At 36.3% G+C, this 18,348-nt stretch overlaps 1 protein-coding gene across 6 annotated transcripts in view; it reads left to right on the top strand.

Annotated features, from left to right (window-relative positions):
- The window catches only part of LOC135208419 (unconventional myosin-XV-like), a 263,067-nt gene that overhangs the window by 146,045 nt on the left and 98,674 nt on the right, over positions 1-18,348 (top strand). For 5 of the 6 annotated variants that reach the window (XM_064240571.1, XM_064240568.1, XM_064240569.1 and 2 more), the window contains 2 exons: positions 1,490-1,674; positions 2,179-2,529. In XM_064240571.1, the coding sequence (XP_064096641.1) occupies positions 1,490-1,674; positions 2,179-2,529 (536 nt within the window). The remainder of the gene's footprint in view (positions 1-1,489; positions 1,675-2,178; positions 2,530-18,348) is intronic. The other variant, XM_064240570.1, reaches the window with a different exon arrangement.

Genomic DNA, 18,348 nt, shown 5'->3' with positions numbered 1-18,348 from the left:
TCATTCCTTTTACTGTACCTCCATTCATATTCTTTTTCTTCCAACTTACTGTCCTCCCTCTCCTAACAATTGTTTCATAGTGCAACTGTGAGATTTTCCCCCTGTTACACCTTTCAGTGCTGAATGGCTTTAGTTGCCTCAGTGCTTGGCATAATGCCAAAAATCTATATAAATCAAAATCAAACCAAAATCCTTACAGCCCCATTGGTCATAAGATGCAGTACTATTTCCTTTTGGAAAAGTCTGTACAGTACATTCCCATCCATCTTGACTATTCTCGCCTCCATTGAGAATCGTCCTTCATTCCATTGTTTGAATCTGTTGTATTAACAGTTCATCTCATCATTGTCCCTGATCATGTATTCTTTAAACTGATCTTTGCTCCTTTACCCTCTTGTCATGATTGACCTTTGTTTGCCTTTCTCTTTTGTCTTTAGTTTCTAGTAGTAATGGTATATGTAATTTATACTGTATAATATTTTCCTTGTATCTAAAAAAAACAATACTAGTAATTTTACTCTTTAAGTTATCTAGAACTTGATTTTGGTTCGACTCACTGGCCTCAATCTGACAGCTTGGTTAGCCCTACCATCTTCATCTTCAGTCCAAGATTGATGCTATTGGTAGTTTACATGGTACACACTGAGTAATGGTTGACTTAATAATTCAGTTGGTGCTCATCTTTTCTGATGTTGCTACCTTGTACTTCACTCATCATCTTACCAAGGTTCATAATTTTTCAAGTAAGGCATTGTTTTATACTTTTGTATGAAAATATATGCATAAGATTTATGAAATGTTCATATTTCTTATGTATATTAACTTGTAGGATGCCAGTGACACTCTTCTCTCCATCTGATTAGAGTGATACTTAGTGTGGCTAGGAAGTGAGTGGCATGGTGTTATTCTCCAATAAAGAGATATTCCTTAGTTCCATGGAAGAAACATCCTTAAATATTACATACAGTTAATTTCTTAATTTGGTCTGTCCCATAAATACTAAAGCCTACAGCAACGCTAATGAAGTGTTTCATATTATAAGAAGTAAAATTTACTTCAGAATTTGATTTTTATGATCTGTTAGTTTTGTCACTGGCTCTTGATATTTTGTTAAAAGAGAATAACTCCAAGATGAGAATGATCACAGTGTTGTTGGCAAATGAAGCTTCAGTCATTGATGTGGATGGGTTTTCATTATATGCAATTGCTTAATATATTATTGGTGCATCTATATTCTACTATGTAGAAGGAACTAAATTGTTTCAGTAATTGATATAATGAATATACATAGATAAAATCGTGACATACTCAGTAGATTCTTAAAGCAGGTGTAATGCTTCGGTGTTACATAAAAGTATCTGTTTAGAGGTTCATTTGATTTTTATTTTTAAATTTTACAAGTTAATTAAAGCAAGTCAGCTTTAATTCTAACACTTACGAAAAGAAAAATCCTTATCAAAGTAGAATTACAGTTTTCTCATTTTTACAGGGTTGAATATGCCTGGAATGCAAGGGCCACAGCAAGGAAATGTTGACCCTAATCAAATAATAATGTACCAGCAGAATTTGCAACGTGCTTTTATACAGTCTGCAGTTGCACAAAACCTTCAAATACAGCAGCATTTGATGGCTCAAAATCAAGCCTTGCAACAGCTTCTTAGTCAGTCTGTTCCAGTAAGTGGGCTTGTTTAATGTTAGTTAAACTAGGAGTGTGGATGGATAATTGAAATATGACTGTGATGGGATGCTTATGACTGTTTATAAAGTCTAAAGTAATATGTTACTTGCTAAAAAGCTTTAAGCAACATTTGTTTTGTTGATAATTTTATGAATATCTCAGTTAATATGTGACTTGAGTGAAACTGCTAAAGTATGCTTTGATGGCATGATAAATCTACTATAAAATTTTTAAATGCTTGTTTGCACAACACAGACTTTTAAGTTATAATTTCTCTAATTCTTACAGATCTATATGCATGTGTTTTAAAATTTAAAGTTAAGGTTGATCTGCATGATTAAAATCAAATTTTAGTGTTCTGAGTCCTTCTTTTCTCTTTCTCTCTAAGAATGTATTGCTCTTTACTGTACTAAATTTTAGTTTTCTTGGTTGTCTCTGTATGCTCCTTTCTCTCTATCTAATATCCGTTTGGACGACTGAACTTCAAATGTCTTCTTCAGAGACTAGGTTTGGCATCGCAAGACTATGGTCCTCAGAGTGCCCTTGGCTTAAACATGTTTGGCATGATGCCTGGCATGACAGGTATACCAATGACCCCAGGTATGACATTACCTACTGGGATTCCTATGACTGCAGCTATGTCCATGGTATCAGGTATTCCAGTGACCTCTGCTGTGCCAGTGAGTCCTGGAGTACCATTGTCAACTATGTCCCACATGGGCATGGGTAGTTTGGGGGGCATGGGGGGACCCGCTGTTGGAGGACCTATAGGTGCTGGACACTACCAAGTGGGAGGAGATACATACTCCGTCCCACAGAGACGTTCTGCCAACACCAACAGCAACAACAAGGTACATTGCAGTGAAGCATTTTCACTGCTTTGCTTCTATTTTGATTGAAATCTTTCACCATTTGCAAAATATCTGCTTTCTTTAGTCCCTCTTAGGAATTTTATATTATGTTAGAACTTTACTAATCAAGGGAAACTTGTAAGGGCTTACCGCACTTCTACTTTGTTTTATAAGATATGTTTTAACAGTCCTAAGGGGAACCCAATATTAGTGCAGATGAATTGCAGGTGATCTCTCAAAATAGAATGCTAGTGTTGTGCTTTTTAGGCATTGAAACAAACTGGGCTTCTTAGATGCAAGAGTTTTAAACATGCCCTGCTTGATACATGCAGTTACAAAATTGCATTTTATAATAGACGGTAGATGGTAGGTTGTGGCTATGGGCTTGTAAATATTGAAAAGGTTAGTCTTCATTATTGCTATCATGCTTCTGTTTCATATGCTTTTTTGTTTTTTAAAATCATGTTTATTGTGCTTTATTTCTTCTCACATAAATGCTGGACACCCATATTAAAATGTTTTCATATTGTAATGCAGACAACTAAACTCCTTTCCATGACTAAAGCTTTTACCTAGACTATTTGTAAAAAAAATTCCTAAGTATATCTAGAGATTCCAAAATGGTTCTGTTTTTAAAGTTAGTAGTGGAGGACAACTGATATTAGTGCCATTTTCACTTGCAGTTATATGTAGTAGTAGTACAGGCAGCCCCTGGTTACCAGCATGGGTTCATTTTCTGGGCACTTAACGGTAATCAGATATCGTCGCTAACTGAAATTAAAAACTTACGGGTGCTACAATCGACCTCATGGTCCCTTAGACTGGTCAACGATGCCTTAGACCGTGTCACGGCCAGATATTTTGCCCTAATATATAATAACTTTAAAGAAAATGTGGAATGTAATTTGCCTAATTATTTACTATGGTCTACATGGTAGTTTTACAAATTTTTGATGTTAGATTTGATGAACTTATAGGTAAATCTTGGCCTAGAATAAGCGAAAAAGTCACCTTTTTCAGAATACTAACGTTAACTCCATCTCTTTATTTATCATACCTCCTGGTTAAATAAGTTAAAAAAGCAAAATATAATGATAAAAGTATCATTAGTAACATTATAATCATTGCTTAAATGCTACAGCCATAAACACCAGAAAGAAAACAGTTGTTTTGTTAGAACAACCGAACCGAATCTGATAACAACATTTTGCTTGCATTTAAGCCATAGTATGATAGTATGTAAATAATTACCGTAGTTTTGTTACAAATGACGTTAAATAGAATTGGACTGATATATTTTTACATTTATGCACTATGGAGAAAATATTGGCATGGAAATATAGTACGTACCGCTAAATTTAAGCTGCATTTGTAGCTGAAGCTGAGAAAACAATGTTCACACTGCTAATGACTATAAATTATCGTGCATAAGTAACATGGATGAAACTGAACCGTAAATAACTGGAGAAAAAAGCATTTTCATAAAAAAATGCTGGGTTTGAAAGAACAGATTTTACTGTTGTTTTCACTCCAATAACAGATAAATACGTAAAACTTTTATGTATTATGATAAAATAGGGTAAAAATAGCTAAAGGAATCTGTAAATTTTTTACACAAAAAAACATGCTCCTGGTGCCATCTATTAAGAAAATTAAAATAAATATAGTTCATGAGAAGACATATTTATGTCATATTTCGTCTTTAAAACACTGTACAACAAAACATAACCTTGAACCATATAAATAGTTTCTAGAGATTAATTTATGCTAGAGAGAAGCAAGAAAATTGCTCTGAATCAAGTTAAATGCAGTGAAATAAACTTGCCCCCGTCAGCTGATTTTTCCAAACCAAAACAAGATTGTAATGCGCCATCTATGTATTAGCAAAAAATAACTAAATCTAGTTTCACAACAAGATGTATTTAAGTGATATTTCAACTGTAAATGCTTTGTATAACTAAACATAACCTTGACCCATATAATTTGAGTTTGTAGAGATTAATTTATGCTAAATAGAAGCAAGAAAATCTCTCTAAATTGAGGTAAATGCAGCAAAATAAACTTACCTACTTCAGCTGATTTTTCCAAACCAAATCACAATCAGTTTGTTTGTATTTTATAATACAATAGTAACATAAAATTACACTCAGTATTATTGGATAGAGTGAAGTAAAGTATAACTTTTTAAAAAAGCCAAGGAAAAGATGAATATGTGTTGTTTGTATTTTATGAGGTGGTCTCGCCACTTAGGCTAAGTTACTGATAACCAGACAATGGTGCTATAAACCCTACGGAGGGTAAAACCCAGTTATGAATATATTGAACAAGCGCTGTAAAACCAAAATGCTGGTAACCGATACCAATGGTAACGGGACTGCCTGTACTCAACTTTTAAATGTCGCTCAAAGAAATGAATTTGCTCAGTTGAATTTTTTTTAAGGTTATTTTTTGCAAACATTCAGTGCTAACCTATAAGTCTTCAGACACGCTATAATGCTAGTTTTATTCATAAGACTTTTAGTACATTCAGTACAAAGTACTGAATTCACCCATATATCTATTTAAGGCAAAAATTGTAAGAGAAAATTTGCACAGTTCTGTTATTTATTTTCCATAGAATAAATAGTTCTCATATAGAGATATGTTCATACAGTATAATATTGTTAGCATTTTTTCATCACTTAAAAGTAGATAAGGAAACTTTGTAGACATCTTATACATTTGAACAGTAAACATTCCCCATTCTCATTGGGAGAGGGGCATGGGTTTTAGAGGCTTAGCAACTGAGATTTACCAAATCCACAGATGTTCGAAACTTTCTCTAGTTGATAAAATAAGTAACGTGCAGATAATGCTATATGCAGTCTACAACCTCCATCAGCATTTAATGTGTTGTCATTCAGCAGCTGCTGAACTTGGCCATTCATTTCTTGATAAACATGTTACAATAATGCACATATAGAAATTAGAGTATAGGGGATACAACATGGAAAAAAGGTAGCTATACTAGTTGAATTTAGTATAAAGCCTGCTGAGGACACTTGCTAATTTACATTTAAGAGAATGAACTGGTTATGTTACTGTGTCTGTTCTAGATACTGTTGTCATATGGATGAGATATAGAGGGAAGTATAAAATGTTTTTAAAAAAAGAGATATAGGAAATAACAGCATTATTCAAAATGCAAGAAAAAGTAAGTACACAAATTATCATGTACACTAAAAGATGGAAAGCAGTACCAAATGCATGCAGACCTGGACTTGGGAACAGGTATTGGGTTAAACATAAAGACCAAGAAATCTCATCCTTCCCTGCCACATGCACCTCCCACATGTATAGATTTTGATAAAAGGATCTTCTGCTAGTGTATAGTTATTGATGTAGTTTTCATAAATAACCTATGAACTTGTAGGTTTTTATAACTAGGTATGAACAAATTACAAAATTATTAATAGAAAATTGATTTTAGTAGGATACAAACCATTGTATAACTAGACCCATTACTGTTGTACATAAGAAGCTCTATTGAATCATACATATTTGGGAAATCCCTTTAATTGTGGGATGGTAGAAGAGATCTAGTGTCAGCAATGGTTTGTATTCCACAGAATATAGAGTCTGTTTTCAAAACATTTTCATGCCTTTGTATAAAGATACGTACAAATTGTTGTTTTACGTGAGGTAATATCTCACTCAATGGAAGAAGGTTGATGTATTCATACATACCTTCTGATTGATAGTAGCATGTTTTTCTTGAAGTACTGAAAGTTAAGCAATAGTATGTTCTAGTAAGTAATACCATCTGATAGGAAATATGTTATTTCCACAACATATTTTTGATAGCTTAGCCACTTCTTAAAGAAGTTGCACTCTCTTGGGCACCCCCAAGGTCTCTTTAAGACAAACCAACGAATCTCTCAAAGAATTCTTTTATAGTGTGTTGCTGCCAAAGTAGTGCTGGTTGCCACAGTGATATAATATAAAGGACTCGGGACAGGAGAGCTCTATCACTTGTCCTACAACAATTATCTTGTTCTTCCTTGGTTTTACTTACATTGATGTGACAACAGCATGTATGTCGGCCATCTTCAATTACACTCAGGTCTGTCCAAGAGTTCACAGATTTAGACCATGCATTTGACAATCATCATGTCAACACTTGAGTTAAGTACATACTTAATTTTAAGACCCAGTGAAGTTTTAATTCCTTAAAATTTTAATGGGCAGACTTTTATTTGTTAAAATTGGGAGCCAGTAGACCTCTTGCTAGGCGAGAAGTTAGGATTAAGGCATTAATATTATACAATTTTGCTATTGAAACTCATTATTCAATGGCTTTTTAACTGATAGATAATGTAAGGTTACTGAAAAGGTCAATCAGGTTAATGTAACTTCTTGTTTACAAAATGAAGACATGAATGTAGTTCCCAGTCATGCTTGTCTTACAAGTCTTGGTGTTTACTCCTTTGTAGTATTTTATAATCAAACTAATGGATTTTGTAATATAGTAGTTAGTTCCCTAGTTATCCTTAATATACTGGGTTTCTTTTGAAGTTAAAGGAAATTGAAGTATATTTGGATGGACACGAAACTCAGATAGATCCTTTCTGAATGACTTTATTTTTAAGACTAACTTATAATGATATACAGTTTAAAAGAAGACAAGATAGTTAACAGGGTAGTTATACTTAATGAGTAGTAAGTATCTGTAAACACAAATATAACCTCTGGTAATAGGTAGTTATAAACATAAATACCTAACACCTTTTCCCCTCGGGAAAAAGAATGAAAGATTAAAGCAAATAAAAGGATAAAGCAATCAATAATAAAATGGTGGCATAGCATTGAATGAATAATGCAAAAACATACATAATACTATTAATTATTTTACATTCTAAAATAGTCAGGTGGTCTACTTTGTCTGGTAGACCTTCGAAGTTTTGGTAATTCAGATATCGATCTATCAGGTGAGCCATCAGAAGTTTTACCATTTTCATTTCCCGATAGTTCTTCTGCAGCTGCCGCCTCCTTTTCTTCTACATTTGGGATTTCATTCTTCTCTGCACCTGCAACTGCATCGCCTAACTCTTCACGAGTATTTATGAACTCTGTTGGTAATGGCGGGTCTGGATAGCTGACCAACTCTGAAGAATCACGTGCTAAAAGTTCATTTTTGTTATCTTGAGAATCATTGGAGATCAGTCTCATTTGATCAATATGCCTCTTCCATATTAAGTTACCGTCCACTTGTACATTGTATGTGCATGGACCCAATTTAAGAACCACAACTCCTCGAGTCCATATGCCCTTCTTGGTATTTTGACGATAATCCCGAACCAGTACCACGTCCCCTATATCGAGTTCCCTCATTGGTTTCTCGTTCTCTGAGGCTTTTCTTTCAATTCGCTGAGATGCATCTGGGTGTAGTAAATCAAGGCGAGTGCGTAACTGCCGACCCATGAGCTCTGCAGGCGTGCGTTTTGTTGTACAGTGAGGTGTAGTTCGGTAAGTCAGTAGAAATTGGCACAACTTGGTATTTAATGATGTATTACACGATTGCAATGTTCTCATCGCCCTTTTCATTCCTTGTTTGAATGTTCTTACTGTATTTTCGGCCTGCCCATTACTGCTTGGGTGATAAGCGGGTATCAGTATATGCTTTACACCATTTTGGGTCATGAACTCTTTAAATTCCTCAGCCACAAACTGTCTTCCATTATCAGACACGAGCTTACACAAACCCCATGCTGAGCAAATACCCGCCGCATGATCTCGATGGTATTCATAGTTGTAACTGATTTCATTGGGTGTACTTCTGGCCATTTTGAATATGCGTCAATCATAATGAGGTACATTTGTCCCAGGAATGGTCCTGCGAAAATCAACATGTACTCTTTTTCCCACGGACCAGAAGGCCATTTCCACGGATTACCCTCAGCACGAGTCGCATTGGCTGAGTAGCCTGACAAGCAGAGCACCCTTGCACAGTGTTTTCAATATCTTGATCGATATTCGGCCACCACACATGCAAGCGAGCTAATCCTTTCATCCGAACAATCCCCGGATGACCACCATGTAGCTCTTCTAAGATTTGAATCCTATATCTCGACGGTATTACCACCCTGGCACCCCATAGAAGACATCCCTCTTCAATTGAAAACTCACGCTGACGGCTATGGAAGGGTTTCAGTTCCTGTGCTATGTCCTCAGAGTCTGGCCATCCATTTCGTGTATAATATAAAGCTCTAGCCAGTACAGCATCATGCAAAGTTTCCCTTGCAACAGATTTCGCAGTTACAGGAAGAGAGTTCACCTGGTGCATGTTAAATGCAGTTGCTTCTTGTGTCCAGTTTACATGCTTATCTGATGCATCGGAGTCACAATCTGGTAAAGGCAACCGTGAGAGTGCATCAGGATTTCCATTGTCACTTGAACGACGTAATTCAATGTCATAATCATAAGCTGCTAACTGTATAGCCCAGCGTTGTATTCTTGCAGCTGCAAGGACTGGAATGCCCTTCTTGGGTCCCAGAATGTATGACAGTGGTTTTTGGTTATCTGTAATAAGGTGAATTTACGACCATATAAATATTGATGAAACTTCCGTAGTCCAAAGATGATTGCCAAACCCTCATGCTCAATTTGGGAATAGTTACGTTCAGTGGGTGTTAACATCTTGATGCATAAGCAATTGGTCTTTCTCCGTTGCTGGTGATATGGGAAAGCACTGCTCCAAGTCCTTTGGGTGATGCATCTACTGCCAACGTCACAGGTTTACTCAAATCATAGTGCACTAATACTCCTGTTTCAGTGGTCAGCCATTTTTTTAATCTCGGAAAAAGCTCTTTCACACTCAGTGACCAATGCCATTTTCTGTCTTTATGCAGTAATTCCGTGAGAGGCGCTGTGACTGATGAGAGATTTGGCACATAGCGACGGTAATGGTTTACCAGCCCCAGGAAGGATTGCATTTCAGACCTTGATTCTGGCCTTGGTGCCTCCGTGACTGCTGCAATGGCAAGTTCCGTCATATGAATACCCTCTTCATCTACAATGAAACTCAAATATTTCAAGGAGGGCTTCATAAATTCACATTTCGACAAATTACATTTCAACCCATTGATGTGCAACCGCTCAAGTACCTTTTCAAGATTGTGTAAATGTTCAGCTTCGGTTCTCCCAGTAAGACTAATATCATCTATGTTGCATCCACAAGGCACTCCTTGCAGAACTTTATCCATTAAAGACTGAAAAAGTTGTGGTGCTGCTGAGACACCATATGGTAAACGTGTATATCGGTACAAACCAAGTGGTGTGTTAATCGTGACATATTTCCTAGATTCCTCATCTAATTCCACTTGCTGATAAGCTTGCGATAAATCTAACTTTGAGAAAGTTTTTCCACCGTTCAGTCGCTGGTATAGTTCATCTGGATTTGGCATTGGATGTTCAGGGTTTTCCACATTACGATTTATGGTGACCTTGAAGTCACCACAGATCCTAATAGAACCATTGTCTTTTGAAACAGGCACTATCGGTGCCGCCCACTCACTATAGTCAACTTTCTCAATAATTCCTTCCAATTCTAGTCTATTAAGTTCTGCATTCACAGCATCCCTGATTGCATAAGGAACTGTCCTCGCTTTATAAAAAAGATTGGTTTTGCATCCTTTCTCACACGAATATGAGCCTTTATATTCTTGGCTGTACCCAGATTCACCATCAAAGACATCACCATATTTCCTTAACAGTTCTTCTAACTTTGAGGTTTTCAGAATACCAGAATGCAGATGATTTACAGCTAACTTTTTCCAGTCAAATTTTGCAAAATGCAGCCAGTCCCTACCGAATAAGGCAGGTCCATTCCCCTGTACCACATACAATGGCACTTCCTCCACTCTGTGTCCATGAACTTCCATAGTTACGTAGCATATCCCGACGACTTCTATTTTTTCTCCCGTCATGGTTTTCAGCACAATATCGCTGGATTGAAGTACTGTATTTTTCAGATGTTTAGCGTAGAACTCTTCACTTATCAGTGACACCGAAGCTCCCGTGTCCAATTCCATATCAATTGGTATCCCATTTAATTTATCTTTCACTATTATCTCTGGAACCTTATTGTGTCTTGCTTTCATTTTCTTAACACAGCATTTCAATGTATGCACCAATTCATCCTGTAGTTTGCACTCTGTAGTTTCTTCTTTCGAGCAGCTGGTCTCCTCCTCTGCCATGTTGACCGTCGATCGTTCCTTCCTTGTCTTCCATATTTCCAATTTCGATTGACTGTGGTGTGATTTTCCATTCGGCACATTCTACGAAGGTGTCCTTTTTTTATGACACCCATTACACTCAGTATCCTTATGGAAACAAACATCAGCCTTATGGTTTGTCTTCCCGCAACAGTAACACTCAAGGAGAGAAGCTTTCGGCCCAACAACTTTTTTTACCTCCTGAGTTTGACCCTGAATCTTCGTGACGTTTTCATCAGCCATTTCCTGACTTAAAGCAATCGAAAATGCTTTCTTTAAGTCAAGCTCCTGTTCACTTAATAGTTTCCTCTGTGCCGAGCGGTTGGCCAATCCAATAACAAACAAGTCTCTTAAAACTTCCTCTTGAAAAGCACCAAACTGACATGTTTCCGCCAATTTCCGTTGCTCCGTTGCATAATCCGTGATGGATTCTCCTGGACGTTGTTTCCTATTGTAAAACTTGAAACGTTCAGCTATCAGGATGGGTTTTGGGTGGAGGTGATTTTTCAAAAGCTCAGTAAGTTCTCGATAAGTCCTTGATGAGGGCTTATTAGGGGCAAGCAATGTCTTCAGAAGTCCATATGTAGGAGCGCCGACGGCGCTCAAGAAAACTGCCCGTTTCTTATCTTCCTCTGTTATGTCATTTGCTAAGCAGAACTGATCAAACCTTTCGACATAATCTTCAAAGTCCTCGGATTTGTCAAATGCTGCTATATTACCCAAATGCGCCATCCTTAATTTTCCCTTTCGTGAGTCAGTTCCTCGTCGCCATTGAAGTATATTTGGATGACACGAACTCAGATAGATCCTTTGCTTGAATGACTTTATTTTTAAGATAACTTACTAATGATAATACAGTTTTATTTTATACGTTTTAATGAGTAGTAAGTATCTGTAAACACAAATATAACCTCTGGTAATAGGTAGTTATAAACATAAATACCTAACAGAAATAAATTCATGCAGATCTACTTCCAGCGGGTATTATTCCGCCAGTAGTGACATCACAGATGTTGAAAAAATTGTTTAAATCTTTCTTTTTCCCAAGGGAATATAAAAAGTTTTTCATAATCATGAGCTTTGGTATGATAATTCCAATAATTATTTATTTTATTTATGTACCAACTAACCCTTAAACGCCGAATGGACGTATTAAACATCGAGTCAAAATGTCTCCCGTATGCCGAATGGACGTACCATACGTCGACTCAAAAAAGTTTGTTTAAAAATTCGCGGAAAAATACTTATAGGCCTACCAGCCGAAAACTTTTGAATCACGCACCTTGGGGGATGCTGGCAGTTCACGGATCAAGGCGTTGTTTTGTTTACAATCGTTACGCAGGCGCGCAAGAGCGAATTTCTTTCTTATCACACTAAAAAGTATCAGTGACACATCTCAAAAATTATTTCGTCACTTTGACATAATTTTTGCACCGTTTTAAATTATCCGTTACATGAAGTATTATATATGAAAATGTGTGCAATTTCATTTAAAATACAACAAAAAATACTCATGATTGTAGCTTTTATCAGTTTTGAAATATTTCCATATAAATAATGATAAGTGCCAAAATTTCAACCTTCGGTCAACTTTGACTCTACCGAAATGGTCGAAAAACGCAATTGTAAGCTAAAACGCTTATATTTTAGTAATATTCAACTATTTACCTTAATTTTGCAACAAATTGTAAGTCTCTAGCACAATATTTTGATTAATGGTGAATTTATGAAAAAACTTTTTCCTTACGTCCGCGCGGTAACTCTTCCGAAAAAAATCATACATGCGATTGTGGTAATGTTTGCACCATTTTAAAATTAGCCATTACATAAAGTTTTATATATGGAAATGTGTGCAATTTCATGCACAATACAACTAAAAACAACCCATGGTTGTAGCTTTTATCAGTTTTGAAATATTTTCATATAAAAAATTATAAGTGACAAATTTTCAACCTTTGGTCAATTTTGACTACCGAAATGGTCGAAAAACGCAATTGTAAGCTAAAACTCTTATATTTTAGTAATATTCAATCATTTACCTTCATTTTGTAACAAATTGGAAGTCTCTAGCACAATATTTCGATTTATGGTGAATTTATGAAAAAAACTTTCCTTCCCTCCGCGCGCTGATTCTCCGCCATAAATCTCCGAAATGCGTACATTGCATTCTCGGAAAATTTGCTCCGTTTCATATTAGGCATTTCATAGAGTTTTATATATGAAAATGTGTGCAATTTCATGTAGAATAAAAGGAAGAATATTTGAAGGTTGTAGCTTTTCTAATTTCCGAAATAATTGCATATAAAAAAAATTTATAAAAAAATTTCGACATTTGGTCAACTTTAACTCGTCCGAAATGGTCAAAAACTGCAATTGTAAGCTAAAACTCTTACAGTATTGTAATATTCCATCATTTAACTTCATCTTGAAACAAGTTCGAAGTCTCTATAACAATATTTAGATTTATGGTGAATTTAAAAAAAATATATTTTTTTACGTCCGCGCGTTACGAATTCATGCATCATTTTGTGATAATATTTTCTCTGTGTTGCTTTTATCGTTTTACAATGTGTTATATACCAAAATGATCGCAATTTAGTGTACATTACAACGAAAAAAAAAGTACCTTGTTACCTTTAATTGTTTTGCTCACAGCGCGATTTGAATACAATTATATATGAAATTTCGTTTTTTGCGCTATTATATATCGCATTATTTATATATGATAATGATAATTTTTTTCATTTCTGATGGTTGTATACTAAACTTCAGGCAATGACAAAAAAAGGAGCCAAAAATGAACTCTTAATCTTGAAAGCTAAGCGCGCTGTGTTTTTTTGAAAAAAATATTTTTTCCGCTTCCGCGCTCACTCCGAAACACCTCCGGCACACGGGAGACAATTTTTTTTTTACCGCTTCGGCGTTTAAGGGCTAATGTAGCCTGTATGCTACATAACTTTTACCTGGTGTTTAGGAAATAGACCGGGTAGCTAAAGGTATGAAATGTGTAGAAATAAATAGTATGGATATCCATTTAGTTTTGTCTTAATTTATTTAACAAGCATTTGTGAATAAATCCTTTAAGGTAATGTTATTGTAGTAATTGTAAATTGCTAATATTTTAATACTATATTACTACTACATATAGTATTATGGATGTGACCCATCAATCACACTACTGTACATCATATTATGAACACATAATACTTGTGGCCATGTTGGCCTGTTTTAATTTGAAGTGTTTGCTACCTATGCAGTGATATAGGTAGCTAACACTAGCTAGTTACTGCACCACAGAGAATTATTTAGTCTGGTTTTTGCCCGTGAAAATAACACAACTACCTGAAGGAATAAAGAAGAATTTGGTTGGTTGCTGGGCATGTGTGAAATTTGTAACATGCACCTGGTAGCAAGTTTAAATGATGAAAGAGCTAATTTTTAAGCTGTTTTGGTGAGTTATAGGTTTCAGTAGGAGTACAGAATGAGACTACTGTACATCATTCTGGCAGAATTATGGCAGTGTCTTTCCATCCCTCTCCAAGCACAATCCACATTTGGGTCAGTACTTCATATGCGGATTTTAGGAACTACCACTTCAACTCCTTCAATGGAGATGAAGAGTCTCACCTTGGGGGAGAGGTCACTGGTACCCAACATGAACTATTGAAATTTCCTTTCTGAATCAAGAAGATCTAGCAGTCTTCTACTTTACACTAGAGAGATACTTCAGATGAGAATCTTGCCTTTCTAATGCAGCAAGGATGTATTGAAGGGGACACTGATAGGGTCCACCCAACCCCATGTGAAGTACCTGTACCTTCTAAGGGGTAATGATTTATCATGGACTTCTATACTGCCCGGCAGTGATGAAATGGATGCCTTGACTCAACCAGTTCATGCAGGCTTCCCTAATAGGAAAATTCTGCTTGCTGTACTTTTTATACTGCAAGACAGTGGTGATATGTCTGCTTTTGCTCAATCAGTTCATACAGGCTTCCCTGATGGGAAAAATCTGCTTGAAGTACCTAGTGTTCCCCCGTATTTGCGGGGTATGCATATCAGGCCCCCTGCAAATAGCCAGAATCCGTGAATAGTTGAAACCCTTATAAAAAGGCTTTTCTGGGCTTGGCCGTGTCGCTCCGTGAAATAGGTTCCTTTAGCATTATTTCTAAGGTAAAATATTGTTATAATACCAGAGAACCGCTAAATTGGAAATGCCAGAATATTCTGGCTCGCTCACCTTTATTAAAAGGCGTCGGTATGGTTTCTGGGGCGAGTGAAACCACTACCACGGGTCCTTCTCCAATTAGCCTCTCCTACATCAAAAACCTCAAGAATAGGGGAGCCAACCTACGGCTCACTACCTGCTACCGTGTAGCTAGCGCCTGTGACGTCATTCCTTTGATAGCACTACTACGCTGCACACACGTTTTCTTTTGCTGTTTGTGTTTCTCGCTTTTTGGAATTTTACTTCACCATGGATCGTCAATCTGCTTCTGCATCCAAGTTAAGTACTGCTATTATGGTTGTCTAACCCAGGTTGTGATAGCTAGGCTATCACTCCCTCTAATTTAGGCTACGTACTACATAATCCGGATTATTTAATTCAAACTTAAGAGTATGGGTTACATAAAACACAATTACACAATTACCTTAATATGTAGCCTTAAAGCTAGGCTACCATCTCATCCGGCACAGATTACTATTTCGTCTAGTCCTAGGTCACATGATTTAGGCTAACAATTTAGTGCAATAGTAATGTGATGTTTTGTAAAAAGTTATTTCTTAACTTAATACGACAAAGTACTGCCTAGTCCTTGATTATTTAGATCATGCTTATAGGGTTATATAAAAGGAAAAAATTTGACTAATGTAGCCTTATATCTAGGTTACTGATATATTTTACCCAGATATTGTTATTATCTGATCCTAGGGTTCTTGGTCCAAGCTAGACCACTTAAGGATACGTAATCCTAGGTTATAGGCTACAGAAAACATCCACCATTAATCTAGTGTAAATTATTCTCACTTACTGCCTGGATTATTGTAGACGTTGTAATCAAAGATGAGGAAGCACTGACCATGTGATGACAAGAAATACTGAGTTCCAGCTTTCACACAAAAATTAATTCAAAAAGTTTGAAACTAAAACTGTTACTGGAACTTAATACGTATTAAGCACTTATCTTGCTATTTTTGATGTTTCCATGATCCTCAATGATGAAATCAGGGAAAAGCGTAACATTTTTTTTAGCACTGGTAATAACAAACCTTATTGGATTGACCAAAGAAAAGTAATGCATATTGGTCACCACGCTTGCGTGTTTTTGACATTGACCGACTGCACATGCACATTTATCACTTCTTCTTCTAAGTAGGTTTTGAAGATGGAAGTACCTGGGTATACAGCCATGCTGTAAAAATTCAGGAAAGTGCCCCCTTATCTTTGGGCCCATTCTATACTCCATCAAGTGTTACAGTGTTTATCAATATGACAATACCCAGTCATGAAACCAGCTATAAGAGGATTCTTTGACATTAGTTTGGTCACCATGGAGCTCTAGTAGACCATGGAACGATAACGTTATCCTTGAGGATGAAACAAGCAACTAAGCTATCAAAAAAAGCCATAGAAGCCACATTTCTGTAGTTTAATGGACAATATAGTGCAACAAAAATTTTACAGAACCAATAACCTCTGGGAGGTATCAGCCTTCTGTCTCTTCACTCTTGAATTTGTACAATCTGTCATGTGATGACAGAATTTTAGAATTTTGTGATGGATGGAAATGTGAGTTTATGGCAGAAATAAATCCATTTGTCTCCACCATCCCAGTACGTATCTGGGATGGTGGAGAATAATGTTGCCCAAAGGAATGGGCAACATTATTCTTCCCTTATGAGAGGAAAACACTCTTAGTATTGGACATGGCTGCCTAGCAATTTGTGATCCCATGAGAAAAATCTCAGGACGGCCTTGGCTGGATTTTATCCTCGTGTCCACCTCCTCAATATTATAACTTCTACTGCTATGCTGGAAGTAGCTACATATAAAAGAGCTTCCAGAGTCTTTCAGGAGTGTTGGCTGCAGTAGCCAAAACACCTATGAGGATCCTATGGAGAGCGCTCTATGACTTTCTGGAGTGTTGCATTAAGGCTTGAAAGGAACATTGTTTGGCTTCAACATTTCACTCCGCAATGTAACCTCTGTATTGCATTCTTCCCCCAATCTGTTGGGACCCTTTTTTGAAGTCTGTTGTTGCACAACTCTTTGAGTAAGTCTGACAACAGAATTGCATAATGTATGCAGGTTTTGAAAAAGGGGAATCTGAGAAACAATACTCTTGAGTGTTTCCTCTTCCTTAGACTAAGAAAGAAAGCTTAGTATAAATCATTGCAGGGTAGGGGGATAGAGCCCTCAAGTCCTGAGTAGCACTATTCTGGCTAAGACCAACTATATATTAAAAATCTTTGAGATTGGTTGGTCTGTCTTATTGAGCCCTGGGAGGACCATGAGAGTGTAACTCCATTGAGGACTCACAGCAGCTACCAAAAATAGTTTTTTTTATGTCAGAACTGTGTTTTCACTGTCTGAAGAGAGGGAAGATTATTGTGAGCAGTTTGTTTGTGTTTGCAAAATACTAATAAGACCTCATTTTGAAACTTTCATACTCTCACACTGTTTTACCCCTAGTCATTGACTTACTGACAAACTTGAGGATGATGGATCACAAAAAGTCTATCCCTTCCTGAAGCAACACATGGTTGAACAGAAATACTCTGGAATAATCTAATGTATTGTCTACATATTCTTTTTCTTCCCTGCACATCTGAGAACACTAATTATATCACACATTTTTGTCTTCATAATTCTTAGGCATTTAGGTTGTACGTATACTCAAAAGTAGTCATGAACCATCAACAGCCATCCCATGTGGTGTGAATTAAGCAGTTCTATAAGGATATAATGTAACTTGTAAAAATCTACTAGTTAAATGGCTTCCATTACCAATAGGAAGGTGATGGAAGATATATGTATAAGATTAAGTCTTAGAGGAGAAAGAAGGAAATGTCATATGAAGGAACTGGAACAGCGACGATTGGTAATGGGATGCAGAAACATGATTCATAATAGAAAAGCAGCATGAAAGGATGAAATGGATTAAATGTAATAGTCCAATATTGTAAGGTAGATGTGACATGAAAAAACAAGAATTTTTGGGGAAGTTTGATTCAGAAAAAATGGGGTGGAGGTTATTGATGAACTTTACTGATTTGCATGTCATAATCATAGAATAGACTGTTGTTAGGAACTGACAAGTGTTGTTGGGAGAATGTGAAAAAGAAAAATACAGCTTTAGCAAGAGAAACCAGTAGGGAGAAACAGAACAGTACAAAATTTCTAGCAGTGCCAAAGATTACTGTTGCTAAACAGTTTTTATTAAGTTCAGAAAAAATATTTATATGAAATGAGAGTAGCAAAGCAGAAACTTAGATTTATTTTATGATCAGTGGTCAAGATTACAGTTAAGAAAAGAATCACACTGCTATGTAAGGGGAAGTGCAC

This window comes from Macrobrachium nipponense, chromosome 35 (assembly GCF_015104395.2).
Source record: "Macrobrachium nipponense isolate FS-2020 chromosome 35, ASM1510439v2, whole genome shotgun sequence".
Taxonomy (NCBI): Eukaryota; Metazoa; Arthropoda; class Malacostraca; order Decapoda; family Palaemonidae; genus Macrobrachium; species Macrobrachium nipponense.
This window is presented reverse-complemented; position numbering and strand designations above follow the sequence as displayed.